General features: G+C 65.3%; 1 protein-coding gene across 2 annotated transcripts; it reads left to right on the top strand.

The window, feature by feature from the left end:
* The first annotated feature begins 7,190 nt into the window (after positions 1 to 7,190).
* PRODH (proline dehydrogenase 1) lies at positions 7,191 to 16,100 on the top strand. Of its 2 annotated transcripts, XM_075433559.1 has the most exons (14): positions 7,191 to 7,373; positions 7,486 to 7,694; positions 10,461 to 10,495; positions 10,830 to 10,979; positions 11,122 to 11,186; positions 11,584 to 11,700; positions 11,866 to 11,945; positions 12,222 to 12,303; positions 12,623 to 12,715; positions 12,824 to 12,970; positions 13,138 to 13,313; positions 13,392 to 13,490; positions 13,881 to 13,969; positions 15,048 to 16,097. In XM_075433559.1, the coding sequence occupies exons 2-14, from the start codon at positions 7,537 to 7,539 to the stop codon at positions 15,221 to 15,223; spliced, it is 1,467 nt and encodes a 488-aa protein (XP_075289674.1). In that variant the 5' UTR covers positions 7,191 to 7,373; positions 7,486 to 7,536; the 3' UTR covers positions 15,224 to 16,097. The 2 variants fall into 2 exon arrangements, with proteins under 2 accessions (XP_075289674.1, XP_075289675.1); XM_075433560.1 differs by lacking the exon at positions 13,881 to 13,969 and having other exon boundaries at positions 7,291 to 7,373; positions 15,048 to 16,100.
* The last annotated feature ends 257 nt before the right edge of the window (positions 16,101 to 16,357 follow it).

Genomic DNA, 16,357 nt, shown 5'->3' on the forward strand with positions numbered 1-16,357 from the left:
GGCCCTGCCCGGCCGCGGAGCGGGGGATGCTGCGGGGAGCCGGGCAGCGCCGCCGCACCTCCGCCACCCCCCCGCACCGGCGCCGGCACCGGCACCGCCGGCACCACCGGGACCCCCACCCCCGGCACTCCCGACACCCCCGGTACCGGGACCCCCACCCCCGGCACCCCCGGCACCCCCGGTACCCCCACCCCCGGCACCCCCTCCCGCCGGTACCGGTACGGCGGGTGGAGCCGCAGCGCCACCCAGTGGCCTCGACGTGCTACTGCGCCCCCCATCGTTCCCCCCTCCCATCGGCACCCACCACCCCGTGCCCAGGGCCAGCCCACCCCCCTGTCTGTCCCTGCCTGTCCCCTCACCCCCAGCCCACGCCCCTGCCTGTCCCTGCCTGTCCCCTCACCCCCAGCACCCCATTTCCACCCCGTGGTTCGTCTGCGCTGTGTCGGGGTTGTTCTGGTGCAGCGATGGATGGAGAACATCTGCTGCGTGCAAGCAGCCAAAGGAGCAAAGTCCTCCCCGGCCACCTCGGGGCTGGCACGGGAGCGGGACGGGCTGACGGCACAGCCATCCCCACACACTGCGAGGCCACTGCGGTGTCTGCTTCTGGAACATCCACAGCTCCAGAGACAAGAAGACTTGGGAGACCCCAAAGAAAGTCATCTGTTGTGGTGGTAACACCACCTCTTACACGGGCAGAACACGACCCTGCTGGACAGAGCTGCAGAGCGGCTCTCGAAAGCACAGCAGCAACAATGTCAGCAAGAGGAACAACCTTTGTTGGGTCTGTCTGCCAAGTCCTGCCTGGATTTTGTCCAACTTTACCCTTTAGGCCTGAAATTTTCCATCCCGGAGTCTTTTTCTTTCCAAGTTTGAGGGCAAAGAGTCACGGCCAGAGGGAGAAGGAGCACTGCAGCTGGGACAGCCAAACACCCGGAGCTCTGCTGGGGGACATGCTGCCATTCCTCGGAGCAGCAGATGAGCTTTCAGAGAGCGAGCTCACTTTTTCCAGCTGTATCAGCAGCTCTAATGAGAGAAAATGACTTTGTTTGGCCTGCATTAAGAATAAAAAAAAAAATCAGTCACTCCAGTGGAAAGCTGTCACACCGCCAGCTTGTGGAACTGGGCTTGGAGTGTTGCCTTCTCCTGTCCCCAGGAAAATCTGCAGAAATCTGGCCAGTGACGCTGAAAAATGATTTGAGTTCTCCTACCATCGGGGCATGAGTTTTGGTGGCAGCTGCCAGCACCGGTGTCCCTGGGCTGGTGTCCTCGTGCCGTCCCCGGTGGGAGCAGCAGGGTGGGCTCCGTCCCTCATCCTGCGGCCTCAGGGTGGCTGTCACGCTGTGGGACAGCGGGAGTGGGGCTCGGGGGTGGCAGAGCCCTGGGGGCCTCTGGCATCTCCGGGTCAGGCTTGCCCGTGGAGGAGACTCAGCTCAAGCTGTGGCTTGAATCCCTCCGAGGAGGGATGCTCCCTTTGACGCTTCCTCGGGCAAAGAATTAAGAAATTACATACGAAAATCTGACCAGAAGGAACTTCGAATGTGCAAAACAAAGCCACGCAACTGCCAGAGTGAAGGATGGGACACAGCCTTGAAAAAATCAGCATTTCTGGGCAGTCAAATGCATTTGGAAGTGACACCAGCCACGCAGCCGGATTTTCACAGGCCGTGTTCGTCACAGGACAGGGAGAGCGGGGGGTCGTCAGGCTGGGGAGGAAGGGTGCCGTCCTCCGCATGCCCTGCTCCATCCGGTGCCGAACCCCGAAGGCAGGCAGCGAGAAAGGCAGGGGAAAGAGGCGGTGAAATGTCACCCTGGAGCAGCACCTCTGCTCTGCCCTTGCTCTCCTGGGGGCTGCAAACGCAAACTGCAAAGCCCGCACCTGGGGAAAGGTGAAGAGGGCAGAGCAGCCCATGGGGAAGCAGAGAGACATTTTGGGGAGGTGAGAGGCACAGGGGTGGTGGCTACACAGAAGGTACAAAGGGTGAAAAAATCCGTGAGTAGGTCAGCAAGGATCTGCAGCCCGCGCGGTGGGCAACGATGCGTAGTCCAGGGCTCTCCTAACGCCCACGGGTGCCAGAGGTGCCAAAGCGGGTGAACCCTCTGAGCATCCCCTGCCCTGATGCTCGTCTCGGGCCAGGGGCTGGCCGGGGCTGCAGGGCAGGGGCTGCCGGGGAGACGGGAGGACAGGAGACGCGGCGGACTTGCAGCCTGGACGGCAGCAGATGGGACGGAGCGCGGTGCCCCGCTGAACTGCCTGGTGACGGATGGCTCGCAGGCTGCGCTGGCCGGGGAGGGAGGCAGGCATGGCCAGCAGCCTCGGTCACTGTTCCGTCCCTTCTCGGGCTGTGCCTGGCTGCCGGAGGGGTCACGGTGCTGGTGGGAGGACAGGGGAGCTCAGGGCCCTCGAGCAACCCCTTCTCCATCTCCAGAAGAGACTGGAAGGGAAGTCCAAGTGCCCTGAACCAGACCAAAACCTGCCTGCAGAGAGGAGCCGTCTCTGGGCAGTGGGCACCGAGGCTCTGCGACCAAAGGGGCTTCGCTGGGGCTGCAGCAGCCCTCGGATCAACGAGATTTTGCTGCGAGACACCTCTGCTTCCCGAGGCACAGTAATTAAGAGCCTATTTTTAGAAAAAAGAGCCACCGCATTAATGAATAAGGAGCAGCCAGGTTCTCAAGGGTGAGTGTGGCTGCTACAGCCTTGAGAGCGACGCTTATCGAGAGTCCGACGATGTCTGGTTGCCCCGCCATCGCTGCAGGGAGCCCTGCCCCGAGCCCCCGGCACTCCGGGCTCCCGCACTCAGGGGTCTTCGGCTCAGCTCAGTGCGGGGAGCCCGGCTCCATGGGCCTGGCCAGGGGATGCGCCTCACAGGCAAGGGCTGCAAAGAGGAGTAGTGGGGGGCTCCTTGTAGCATCACCTGGGAGGAAGCTGAGAGGTTTGGGAAGATGCTCTCTGGCGAGCTGACCTTGGAGGCAACCGGCCCCAGGCACACACCTCCCCGGGTTCACTTCTCAGCCCAGCTCTTGGCGGGGGGCAGAAGGGGCACTGCCAGCCCCCCACCAAACCTCCCGCTGTCGCTGCTCAGGGCTGGCCCCTTCTGCTTTCCACCCAGATCCCAGGGACCCACACCGCTGCTCTGCTGGGGAAGCAGAGCCGAGCAGCCCCTTCTGCCCCTGCCCCGCCACGCTCCTCTGCCTCGCCTCCCCTTCCCCGCTGCTTTCCCGGGAATGCTCCCCCGGCAAGAGGTGTTTAAATCGCTTGCGAAGGGCTAAAATAGAGCTGGCTCCCTTCCAGGTGCTCTGGCATCCAGGCTCTGTAAACAACCCACCCGCCAAGGGAGTCAGCTTGGAGAAAAGGCGTTTTATGCCTGTTCCCCAGACCCCACTTCCACAGAAACCTTCCGGCATGATCCTTTCTCAGCTTAAGTGCAGGAAAACTGTTTCAGGCGTTCGCTGGCCTTCCTTTTCCCCGGGGAACACTCACGGACATCTCACACGACCCACTTCTACCCACAGATGGAAAACCAGGGCGACCCTCTGCAAAAAAAGATAAACTACCCGATGTGGGAAGCCTAATGTGCCTTTCCCTGCCTTGGATATTTCCTAATTGCCCTTTCAGGGGCAACTTCCTTGTTTTTCATAGCTTTGACTTTATGGAGGTAGGAATTCACCTGGGTATGTATCTATCTCATCATCCAAATGCACCCTGTCCTAGCAGTGGGAGCTCCTGTGCACCCCATCGGTGTGGATATTGATAGGTCTGGGGGTCTCCCTGGAGAGTGGCACGGCAGGAGATGAAGCCTCTTGAGAAGAAAAACAACCCCCCACCAGATGACGAGCCACACGTGGTTGCAACCTGGGAAGCACCGTCCTCATCCCCACCTTCTCCTGGGCTTTGCTGGCGAGTCCACGGCAGACGCTGCCCAAGCCGTGCTGGGGACAGGCTGCAGCTCCTGGCCACCCCGTCATGTCCTGCTCCAAGGGGCACATTTAGCAGAGCTCGATGCCAGCCGAGGGTCCACACCATTCCCCGCACCCCTCTCTCTGGCAGGGTGTAGACGTCCCAGCCCAGGGCAGAAGCCGTCCGGCAGCGCTGGTGCTGGGCACGAGCCAGGCGTGTGGTCAGCGTGAGGAATTCCCACAGGGCAGGATCTGAACCAGCACCCTCCCGGGAAACCGCAGAGGATCGGGCCCACTCCTGAGGATGGGCAGGACTGCGCCTACCCCAGCGCTGCGGTGGAGGAAGAGGGGGGTGAGGAAGGCTGATCGCGTGCCCCAGCGATACGGCACAGCCCAGCAGCACCCGGGTCGTGCGCCGAGCGGCAGGAGGAGCGGTTTTCATCTGTTTCGCAGCTCTCCCTCCCAAGTGCCGTCAGCGGCTGCTCAGATTTGTTGCCATCTGTTATTTTCACGGTGTCAGAAAAGCCTCTCTGCCGAGCACCAGCCCATGAAACACGCGTGCCGCGGCCTCCCCCCTTCCAAACCGCCATCTGCTCCCACACTAAATCCCCTGCTCGCCTCTTTGTCTAGCATTCAGATTGGTTTCTTTAGGTCTTACGGCTGCTCCAGCCATCGATAACGCCCTCTCCCCAGCTCCGTGCCATTGCTGGTGCGGCCGAGCGTGCCCGCCGACGGACTCCGGCGCGCGCCATCAGCCCTGGGCACGTTCCCCGTGCAGGATGCCGCAGCGTGGGCTGCGTCTGCGATGTGGGCACCCGTGCCGTGGGCTGGACCGGGCTTCCCACCCTGCTCATGGGCTGGCTGCGACCACCGTGCCAGCAAGAGCAGACCCCCAGCACGCACCGTCCCCCTGCGCCAGCAGCGTCTGGTATGGATGGGGACAGTGGCCTGAAGGGCTCAGGACACAGCCGAGGGGTGTTGGTCCATGCTCTGCAGGGCTGTGGCGCGGTGACCCACGGGGGCTTGTCATGGACCCCATGGCAGCCTGGAGCATCCCTTGTCGGTCTCCCAGCCCTCAGAAGGGCTGCCAGCTCAGGGATCCCCTCTGCTCCGGGAGCAGCCATCCCGAGGCAAACACCATCAGATTTCGCTTCCACCAGAATGTGGCTTTTTGATATTTCATCTTTGTGTTCGGGTCCGAGACCAAAGTTTCTCCGGGAGCTCAGACCCGGTTGTGCGCCCCAAGTCCCCCAGCCCAGCCCGCAGGCTCTGCCGACGCCGCGGGGCTGCCAGCTCTGCCAGCACAGCGGGCAACGCTCAGAAACCTTCCCTGCGAAGAGCAGGCGAGCATTTCCCGGGGTCACTGGTGCCGTCGGAGCCTTCCAAGGGAATTCTCTCTGTGGCACCTGGCCGAGAAAGGAGTCCCTGCCGCGGCAGGGCGGGCTGGCTGTGGCTGGTGGCTAACACAGCGTCATGGCTTGGCCTGGCACCGCCAGGGCTAGGAAAGGACCAAAAGCTATCGCTGATTAAAAGTTTTTGATTGCGGCGGTAGCATCTGCTCCTCAGGCTTCAGTGCAGCTCGGGGTAACGCCGGCTGTTTCTCCTTTAGCAGGAGCTGGAACGGCAGCCGCAGACTCCACGCGCGCAGCCTCTCCTCCGCAGCGAACTCGGGTGAACTATTTTGCTCCGAGTAGCACAGAAGCGTTCCCGCAGTGCAGGCAGTGTTTTGAAGGAAACGGGCGCTTCTTCGCAGCGGGCTTTTTACCCAGCTCTGTGCGGGGGCAGTGCCACTGCCCGGCTCTCGCCGCGGAAGCGCGGGGCACCCCGAAAGCAAGCCTTGCAAACGAGCTCGAGGAACCTCCGCGGTTTCACTGCTAACTGCAGCGATGCCAGCGCCGAGGCGTGGAGGAAAAGCCATTTGCCGTGAGCAGTTCTTGCTGTGCCGCTGGCCCGGTGGCAGCGGTACCTCTCCCAAACAGCCCAGACTCCCGCAGCGGTGACGGCTTGCCGGGCTGGAGGCTGCTTTGGAAGGAGCAGGTTTTGCGTCGCGGCTGCCAGAGCCTGCCCCAAGCCCCGGGCTCTCCCTCCCCGCCCCGCTCGGGACGCGGTTCCCCGCCCCCGCAAACCTCGCAGGCCCACGCCGGGCGCGGGCTGACAGCGCGAAGCTGGGCTTGGGCTGGGGGCACCGGCCCGGAGGCATCCTCGGGGTCCACTGCCGGGCTGGGGCTGGGGCGGTGGGCGTGGGGAGGGGACACGGGTGTGGGGACGGGGACAGGGGCGTGGAGAGGGGACACAGGCATGGAGAGGGGACTGGGTCACAGAGAGGGGATGCGGGCACGGAGGGGGGATGCGGGCACGGAGGGGGGACGTGGCTGTGATACCTCCTGCTGTGGCACGGTCCTGCAGAAGAGCAGGGGGGGGGTCGCTCTTTCTGCTCCCCGGGGCAAGGGTCGGAGCGTGCCTGCCCGCGGGGTGCCGGGGGGGTGCTGGGTGGTCTCGGGGGCTCAGCACTGAGGGTGCGCGGGAGGAACAGCCCGGGCACACGCCTGCTCGGCCCTGCCCGGGAACACCCCGAGGCCTCGCCCCTGGGTGGGGGTCCCCAGGGCAGCCCGTGACGGGGGAGCCCCACGCACCCAGCACCCACGAACCCCGGCCAAACGAGCGAGGATCCTGCTGAAAGCCCCAAACCGCCCACGTGCAGACCAGGAGCAGTAACCACAGGCGCTGGCAGCGACGTGGCTCCCGCGGGGGTCCCCCGAGACTGAGACCCCCCCCCCCAGGGCTCCCAGCTCTGCGGGGCACCCCGCGACCCTCCCCGGGGCTGCTCCGAGGGGTCCGGAGCCCCTTGGCCCCACAGGGCTGACGCCGTTGCCCCCCCTCAGGGCCGGCGCCGTTGCCCCCCTTCAGGGCCCCTCGGGTGGGGTGGGGACCGCCTCGAGGCTCCCGTGGGACCCCCGGAGCTCTCCCTGGGGGTCCCCCAAGGGCGCGGGGGCGCCCGAGCTGGCGGCTGCGGGAGGGGGCGGGGCCGAGCTGGGGCTGGGCGGGGCAGGGCAGGGCGGGGCGGGGCCGGGTGGGGCGGGGCGGGGCCGTCTGGGCGGGGCGCCCCAGGGGGCGGGGTCGGGCGCTACTTAAGGCGGTGGCGGGGGGGTGGGGGCGGCCTGGCCGTGCCCATGGCTCCGTCGCCCGCGCTCCGCGCGCTCCGCGCCGCCGCCGCCCGCCTCGGCGTCCCCCGCCGCCCGCGCTCCGCGCCCGCCCCCCGCGGGGCCGCGCCACCGCCCCCCGCCGCGGGCCCCCCCGGCCGGCCGGTGCCGCCGCCCGCCGCTCCCCCTGCGCGGGGTGCGGAGCGGGGCCCGCCGCCCGCCGTGGATTTCGGGGACCCGCGGGAGGCGTTCCGCAGCAAGAGCGGCGCCGAGCTGCTGCGCGGGCTGCTGGTGCTGGGGCTCTGCGCCGTCGGGCCGCTGGTGGAGCACAACCGGGAGGTGAGGGGGGGCGGCGGGCCTGGGGGGCCGGTCCCGGGAGGGAGGGAGGCTCTGGTTGCGGGGGGTTCCCGCTCCGAGGTGGGCCGGGCGCTGAGCCTCCGCTGTCCCGCAGCTGCTGCGGCTGTGCCGGCGGGTGCTGGGGCAGGCGCTGTTCGAGCGGCTGATGAAGATGACCTTCTACGGGCAGTTCGTGGCCGGGGAGGACCAGGAGGCCATCAAGCCGCTCATCCGGCGGAACCAGGCCTTCGGCGTGGGCGCCGTGCTGGACTACAGCGTGGAGGAGGACCTGAGCGCCGAGGAGGCCGAGCGCAAGGAGCTGGAGTGAGTGCGGGGCCGGGGGCGGCGGGGCCGGCGGCGGCGGCGGGGCGCGGGACTTGGCCACTCAGCTATTGGCTGCGCCCGCCCATCCCCCCGCTCCCATTGGCTGCGGAGCCGGGGTTGCGGTGCGTCACGGCCCCGCCTCCGGCTGCGCGTACCCGCCACGCCTGGGCATCGTCCCGGGGTGCTGCCCCCCCTCCCCCCTCGCCGTACCCGCACCGGGGTGCTGCCCCCCCCACCCCATTTCCACGCCCCTCCAGCCTTTGTGGTGCTCCCCACCCCCGCACTCTTCCCCCCCTAGTTGCCCCCCTTCCCGCACTGGCCCCCCCCCGCGTCCCGCCCACTGCCAAGGGCAGACGCCGGCTCGAAGCCGCCGGTGCGTTTGCACCGTCCGGGCTGCGGTCTGGGGCCGCTGGCCCGCACCCCGCCGTCACCGGGTGGGCGGTGTCCTGTCCCGTCCCCCCCAGCACAGGGTGGCGGGGGCTGGGGGTGCTCCCCGGGCAAGGCTGCGGCAGCCCCGTGTCCTGCTCGGGGCCGGGGACGCCGTCCGGCTGTCGCACGCCTGTCACGCGGCGCTAAAAATACAGCGGGAACGGCTTTTTTTGGGGATGGTTTGCAAGTGGGGTTTCGGGGTGGGCGGGTGCTGCCAGCCGGCGCTGGGGGCCTCGTCACTGCTGCCCACCCGGGCGCTGCGTCTCGGGGACCCCCGCATGCTGCGGCGGCTGCAGACCCCGTCGGTGCGAAGGCCTGCCCGTCTGCAGTGCTCCTGCCGGGGACGGTGCTGGGGCTGCTCCGCGGGCCGGGCTGGCTGGCGACAGCACCGCAACGCTTTTCCTGCCTGCCGCAGGCTCCCGGCTGCCCTGCCCCGCCCCCATCTCTTACGGGTCTCCATAACCCGCTCTGCAGTGCTCGCAGGGCCTGCTTGGTGCGTGCTTTGGGTGAGCGTGAGCTCCCGGGTCCCGAGTGTGCCTGGCGGGTGGCTGCAGCCTGCAAGAAGCGCTCGGGCAGTTCCCAGAGATGTGCCCTGCTCCGGGAGACCCGGTTTGCAGGAGGGACAGCCAGGTGTAAGCGCGGCTAAGTGGCACTTGGTTGGTGTAGGGGTGGCGTTGGCCAAGGCTGATACCGCAAAGAAAGCAGAAGATATCCGGGAAGAGCTATTTCTTCAGCTGGAAGGAGCTTCCTCTGTTTTGCTTGATGCAGCAGAACAAAGCAGGCACCGTGGCACTGCTTTGAATGCCCCCCTCGGGGACAGAGCTCAGTGCGGTCATGCAGCAGGAATGCTGCTGGAAAGGGTGTGCTTGTCTTGAGGAACACAAAGCACTTCAGACCCCAGGGTGCTGCGTGCGCTCACCCTGGGCAGGCCGGAGGAGGCTTTGCTCCCCGCCATCGCAGATGTTGGGCGCAGGGCGTGCTCCGGGGTTCAGAGCTGTCCCGTGGCTGGGACCTGCCCACGGGACCCGTCTCTCTCGACGTGTCCTCAGAGCCGCAGCGGCTGAAGCCTTCCCCTGCGCCACGCTGCCTGCTCCAAGGGGACCCCCCATGCACTGTCGGCTTTGCTGTCGCATCCCATCACCGGGTGGGCGATGTCTCCCCCTTCCCTTCCTCTCTGCTCCGTGAAGGCTGCCTGGCCTGTGCTCAGCGTGGTAGCATGGCAGCGCAGAGACTGCCAGGCGTGGTGCCCGCTGCTCCCCGTGAGCTCCGGCTGCCCCGGCCCCGGTTCACGCCAGGCTCTGCTGCGCTGTGGGCGACGCAGGGCTGTTCCTGGTGCCAGGCAGCAGCAGGGAAGGGCTTGTCTCTGCTTGTTTATGCTTCCAGCGGCCCCTAATCCCCGTAACATGGTTTCTGTGTGGGAGAACGTGTTCTGGGACCATGCCACGTGCCTCTCCCCTCTTGTGCAAGTCCCGTGGCTCCGGCCGGATGGCTTTGCCACTTCCCCTGCAGCGTGCTCCCCCTGCGTTGGGCACAGCCGGTTCTGGGACAGGGACTGCAAGGCAGAGATCTCCTGGAGGAGATGGCTCTGCTGTCGCCCTGGGCTGCTCTCCAGGGGCTGGCAGCGTTCCTGGGTTAGACCCCGAGTCTGTGGGCTGGATTTGAGGTGCCAGCAAGAAGGCTTAGCTGCTCAGGCTCAAGGAGGATCTCATGACTTGGCCAGCATCCTCTGGGCCATCAGAGCCCTGTTATCTCTGTGGCAAAGAGCTTGGGCTTGAAATTACATCTGAGGTCAGCTGGAGTTGAAGCTGCAACCTTGTTTGTGTGTTGTTGGCTAGTGCCAAGGCGCAGGGGAGCACGGGGCAGCTGAGCTGGAGCAGGGCATCCTACGGCTTGGTGCGCCCTGGGTCTGGAGGAGCTCCTCGCTCTGTGGGCTGGCTGCTGGTGCCTGCAGGGTGGGGAGGCCTTGGCTTGAGGCTTGGTGACGCCACGGTGAGGAACATGGGCTGGCGTGGCTGGAGACAGGGCACCCAACCCCACCAGAGTGGACCTTGGGTGAGCTGCTTGAGGGCACCTCTGCACCCTGGGACAGAGCATCCTCCCTGTGCTGCCTCGGGGTCTCCAGGTAACACTTGCCTGGACGTTGAAACCCCGTTGCCTTCCATGAGCGGTTTGTGGCATCTGAGCTGCCGGTGGAGCTTGGGCTGAGCAGCGTTTGGTCCCTTGGCGGTGGGATGGCGAGGGATGAGCAGGGTCCAGCCTCAGAGCTGCCCTGGCCACCAGCCAGGGGTTGCAGGGGGTTGCTGACCTGGCCCTTACCTTCCCTGTTTCTCTTCTTAGCTCCTGCACCTCTGCAGCCGAGAAGGAGATGGGAGGTGAGTGACCCTGCCTCTCATGCTGACAGGAGACAGCCAAAGGTCTGGCTGACCCAGGCGCTGTGGGCCTGGTGTGGGGGAAGGACCCGGCTCCCACGGCCTCAAAACACGAGCTGGATGAGGAATATCTTGGTTCTTGGCCAGCCTTGCTCCTCAGTAAAGGCTCAGCCTCTGCTCAGGCAACAGAGCAGGCAGGGTACATTGCAGCACTTGGTGGCTGTTTCAAGGTCCAAGCTGGAGCCCCTCTCCCCTGCACCCACAGCAGAAGCTCCTGGGGATGCTTGTAGGAGCTTGGCAGGGCTGCGTGGCCCATCTCCATCCTCTTCCACCCCAGGAGCAGAACAAAGGGAGAAGCAATACCGAGCCCATAAGGGATTTGGGGATCGCCGTGGCGGGGTCATCAGCGCCCGCACATATTTCTACGCCGATGAGGCCAAGTGCGACCAGCACATGGAGACCTTCCTCCACTGCATCGATGCCTCGGGTAAGTGCTCCATGTGTCTGGAGCAGCCCTGCTGTGCTTGGGGACTTCCGGGACCCTGCAGCCCGCCACTGTATCTTGGTCTCTGCCTTCTGCCTGAGCACCCTGCCCGTCGGGCTAGCTCTGTCCTTGTGTCCCTGTCCAGGTGGCAGCTCGGAGGACGGCTTCTCGGCCATCAAGCTGACAGCGCTGGGCAGACCCCAGTTCCTGGTGAGTGCCAGGGCTGTGACCAGGGTGGGGTGGGTCAGAGCCGGAGCCACGGGTGCTACATCTGCAGGGGAAGGTGCGTTGGGGTGCCAGGCTTGCCGCAGTGGCATCTCTGCTGATGGCAGAGAGGAGTGGGCACCAGCAGGCTGTCTGCTGTGTGCCCAAGACCACCCTCGAGACCCTGCCTCAACTTTTGGGGATGCGTGAAGAGGTCAGATGTTTAAAGGTCCCAACATGAGGGCTGGGTGGGGGGTGGTCTGTCCTGCTCAGCTTGTCCCCTGCTTCGTGATGGTGCCCTGCTATAGGGTCAGGGTCTGAGTCCGGCTGGGTGATTTTGCAAAGGCCCAGCACGACAGGATGCTCCAGCCCGGGTCTCTCACCCTGAGCTCTGTCCCCACAGCTGCAGTTCTCGGAGGTGCTGGTGAAGTGGCGGAGGTTCTTCCACCAAATGGCTGCAGAGCAGGGCCAGGCTGGGCGGGCAGTGCTGGAGATGAAGCTGGAAGCGGAGAAGCTGCAGGTCAGGCAGGGGTGTCTGAGAGGGGAGGCTGTGCTGCCAGGATGCGCTGCTGGAGGTGGCTGGTGGCCGTGGATGTCCCACAGCAGCCCTGACCTGTGGCATCTCTGAGCCTGGAGCAGTAAGACCCCCATAGCCCCTTGGCACTGACGTTCCTTCTGGTGGCAGGAGGCCCTGGCCAACCTCGGCATCGCAACCAAGGCGGAGAGCCAGCACTGGTTCACGGGCGAGAACCTGGGCATGAGCGGGTAAGCACCTGCCTGCGACACGGGGAGTGCTGCCGGAGGGGACGCTGGGGACCTTGTCCCTGTTCCTGGGGCGGTGGGGCAGCAGCAAGCGGAGGTCTCCAAAGGCTGGCGCTGGCTCAGCACAATGACCAAGCGTCGAGGAGATTTGGGCTGAGGTGACAAGACGGGTCAGGGTGGCATGTGCCATGCACCCTGCTTGCCGGTGGGGGTTGGGAGCTGGTAGAGTCCCCCCTGCCCCGGCAAGACACCAGTACAGACCTGGCTCTCTGCTCCCAGCACTGTGGACCTGCTGGACTGGAACAGCCTGATCGACAGCCGCACCAAGCTCTCCAAGCTGCTGCTCGTCCCCAACATGCAGGTGGGTACCCATCCATGCTGCCCCCGGGGCAGTCCCACTGGGGTCTCGGGGAGCAGGGTGGGGGTCTGCAGCCTGCAGGCCCTACCCAGTGGCTCACTGGTGGCTGTGGTGCTGGTTGGCATCTGTGCTGCCAGAGCCTGGCCGTGCCGTGATCCACCGGGCTGGTCGGGTGGGCACCCTGCGCATGCTGTGTGGGCCAGTGGGTGCTGGGGGGCCGGGGTGGGCAGCAGCCCTGGGCATGGGCTGCTTCCAGGGTGTGTTTGTCTCCCGTGGGCAGGGCTGCAGGCAGGCAGGGTGCCACAAGCTGTTCTCCTTCCAGACTGGGCAGCTGGAGCCTCTGCTCTCACGCTTCACCGAGGAGGAGGATCTGCAGATGAAGCGGATGCTGCAGCGGATGGATGTCCTGGCCAAGGTGAGGGGGCTCTGGGGTTGGGGGAGCTGGGCACGGGTGCTGCCGCAGAGGGGGAAGACGTGGCAGGCAGCCTGGTGAGCCCATCCCGCATGTCGCTCACCCCCGCAGAGAGCCACGGAGAAGGGTGTGAGGCTGATGGTGGACGCGGAGCAGAGCTACTTCCAGCCAGCCATCAGCCGCCTCACCCTGGAGATGCAGCGCCGCTTCAACAGCGATCGGGCCATCATCTTCAACACCTACCAGTGCTACCTGAAGGTGAGGTCTGGCAGGAGGCTGGGTGGGAAGGACCTGCTGGAGCAGCTGGATGGAGACCTCGGCTCCTGAAGCCGTGGCAATGTGATGGCACAGCTCCAGGACTGGCTGCATGAAAGCACAGGGCAGAGGTGGTGCTGGTGCCATGACCTTGTGCCATCTGCTCCCAGGAAGCTTATGACAATGTGACGGTGGATGTGGAGCTGTCACGCCGGGAGGGCTGGCGCTTCGGCACCAAGCTGGTCCGGGGTGCCTACATGGAGCAGGAGCGGGAGAGGGCGGCCCAGATCGGCTATGAGGATCCCATCAACCCCACCTACGAGAAGACCAACGAGATGTACCACAGGTAGGGTATGGCCCCAGCAATGACCCACCAGGCACGGGCTCGGGCAGCCTCACCACATAGCCCCGTACTGTCCTACAGATGCCTGGACTACATCTTGGAGGAGATCAAGCACAGCCGGAAAGCCAATGTGATGGTGGCATCTCACAACGAGGACACGGTGAAGTTCACCCTGCGCAGGTGGGTGCTGGGGCAGCAGCATGGCATGACGGGGACTGGGGGCTTGGGGGGCTCGGGGGGGGCCCAGTAGAGCTGCAGTGAGATGTGCTATGGCTCGTCAGGTCTCCTCTGTGCTCGCCCCATGGGATCCTAGCTCCCATCTGGTGCTCCGGGCTTCCATGGGGGCTTGGAGCTGGGGCACAGCATGGTATCCCACAGCAGCTGCAGAGCCAGCCCCATTCCCCAACCCACAGACTGTTTTAAAATCAAATCCCTCAAGTTGTCACAGCCCAGCGTCTGTCTGGGACACGGTCAGTGCCATGCTCTTGTACTGGGGGGTGATCCCTGCCCCTCTGGTGGGGCGTGCTGCCCTGTCTCCATGCTTCCCTAATGCCAAGGCTTGGCTTGCAGGATGATGGAGCTTGGGATCCATCCCTCGGAGAAGAAGGTGTATTTTGGGCAGCTGCTGGGCATGTGTGACCAGATCACCTTCCCCCTGGGTGAGTGCTGGGAGCGAGGGGGACATGGCAGACGTGCTCCTGCCCCACCTTGATGCCTGGGGCCTCCTCAGGCAGCTGCTGTGGGGTCTGAAGGGTGGATGGAGCCAGGCTGTGGGTCTGTCAGAGCAGGACTGGCTGAGGACAGTGCCTTGTTGCCTCTTCCCCAGCTGTGCGGGGTGCTGGTAGGACGTAGATGAGGATGTAGGTGGAGAATTGCATCTGTCCCCTGGAGAGCCCAGGAGACCGTGATGGCTGGGGCGGGGCATTCCTGCTTTGGACCAAGAGCTGAGATCAGGGTGCTCCTCGATGTGGCAGAAACGGGTCCTGGCAGCCAGCAGACCCCTCTCGTCTGGGAGCGTCGCTGTGCTCAGGCTGGCAGCGGACTCTTGCCTGACCTTGTCCTCTCCTCTGCCGCTGGCCCAGGCAGCGGAGCAGAGCTCCTACAGGCCTGGACAGAGGGACCTGCAAGTGTCCAGGTAGCCCGGTGCAGGTCAGGGACTGATCCCCTGCCCGCACCGGTGTCCGGAGTGGAGACCCGAGGCCAGGAGAGCAGCGGGAGGCAGGCTGGGCGGCTGTCCAGCGTGGATGCTGCTCTGTCCTGGAGTTCCCCTCGCGAGCGGGGTTTGGCTGCCTGTATGCAACTTCCTCTGGTCATGCTGGAAAAATGTGTTAACTCGCTGTTTCTGGTTGAATGCTGCTTGAATTGGCCCAGCCCTGGCTGCCGCCGTTCCCAGGGCTCCCGGTGACCTCAGCCCGCTCCCCCCGGCGCGTTCCCAAGCTCCCCGTGCTGAGCCAGGGGGGGGACGCCCGCCGCTCCCCCCGCCCGGGCTGGGTCACCGAGTCTGGCCGGGACCGTAGAGACTTCCCCTCCCCGGTGCTCAACCGCAGCCCCCCAGCCGCCCGCCCTCCTCGCTGCATCGGCACAGCCCTGGGGGAGCGGGAGAGCTGGGCAAGGGGGGGGCGCTTCTCCCTGGGGACTTTCCTTTTTTATTTTTCCTTTATTTTTTTTTTTCCTCTTTTCCTTTTGTTTTTCCATTCTTTTTCTTACCACTTCCCTGACCTGCCTCTCTCCTTCCAGGTCAGGCTGGCTTCCCCGTCTACAAGTACGTGCCCTACGGCCCAGTGAACGAGGTGCTGCCCTACCTGTCCCGGAGGGCCCAGGAGAACAGGGGCTTTATGCAGAGGGCGAACCGGGAGCGGGACCTGCTCTGGAGGGAGGTCAAGCGGCGGCTGCTCGCAGGCAGCCTCTTCTGAACACCGTGGCATCCAGCCCGGGGCTCCCGTGCCTTCACCTGTAACCACTCTTCCTGTTCCCCATCCTAGTCCTGCTGCCGTTCCCCCCCAGCGCCCTTTGCCTGGGGAGGGGACATGTCCTTGATGCCGTTTGAACCACCCACACCTTCTGTAGGTCACTGCTGTGGCACTGCCCTGAGGGATGTCCCTCTGCCATTCTGGGGACCCTTGAGCTGTGCTTGCCCTGGGCTGTCTTGGGGGAGATGCTGGGGGTCCCCTGCCAGCACCCCCCTGCCTCGGGGAGCACTGTCCCGGGGTTTTCTCCTTGCAAGGTTGCACAGGGTGATTTGGCTGCCTGCTGTGTGCCATGGGCTCAGGTCCAGGGCGGGCTGGGTGGCTCGGGACAAGCTGACCTCAGCCAGAAGCTCCTCTAGCCTCTGCCACGGCTGTGACTTGGTCTCTTCCAACTCCACAGAGGCCACAGTGGCCTGTGAAGGGTCACTGGGCAGAGGCTGGCTCTGTCCCTGCCGCCTGTCCCAGGGCAGCCATGCCTGGCTGTGCAGACCAGAGCTGGGCAGGTCCTGGGCAGGACCAGGCTCTCCCCGCATCCCACCCCTCTCAGCAGAGCCAAAAGCTGCCTGAGGCTGTCTGTCCTCGGGCACACATCCACCAGGGCAGGGGCGGCGAGGGGAGCTGCCCGGCCCCCTCCCTGGGCTGTTCCTGCCCAGGTCCCCAGCTCCCACCCTGGACCAGTCTGTGCTGTGGGCAGGGGTTGTGGCCCCACAGGAGCTGAACCACAGCTCTGCTCTGTCGTACACTGGATTTGCAGAGAAAGGTGGGGATTAAATCGTAACTGTTCTTGCTCCCGTCTCTCTCCTGGAGTTACTGGGCAGCTCTCTCCCTGGGCTCTGCTTCCCTGCCCGGGTCTCAAAGTGGGGGTTAGTGCCTGCTCTCAGCCCCCTCCAGCTGCACACCCTGGCTGGAGCCAGGGCCAGCGCTGGGGAAAGGAGATGAGACCAGCGGCACCCAGTGAGGCCGAACCTCCCCAGCCTGGGACCAGGGGAGCTGTGGCTGTCTGGGATGGGTGTGGGGGGAGCTGGGGCCCTGAAGCATCCCCAGCTGCCCACAGAGAGGGGTTGCAGCTCTGGAAGAGCC

Source organism: Opisthocomus hoazin, chromosome 12 (assembly GCF_030867145.1).
Source record: "Opisthocomus hoazin isolate bOpiHoa1 chromosome 12, bOpiHoa1.hap1, whole genome shotgun sequence".
Taxonomy (NCBI): Eukaryota; Metazoa; Chordata; class Aves; order Opisthocomiformes; family Opisthocomidae; genus Opisthocomus; species Opisthocomus hoazin.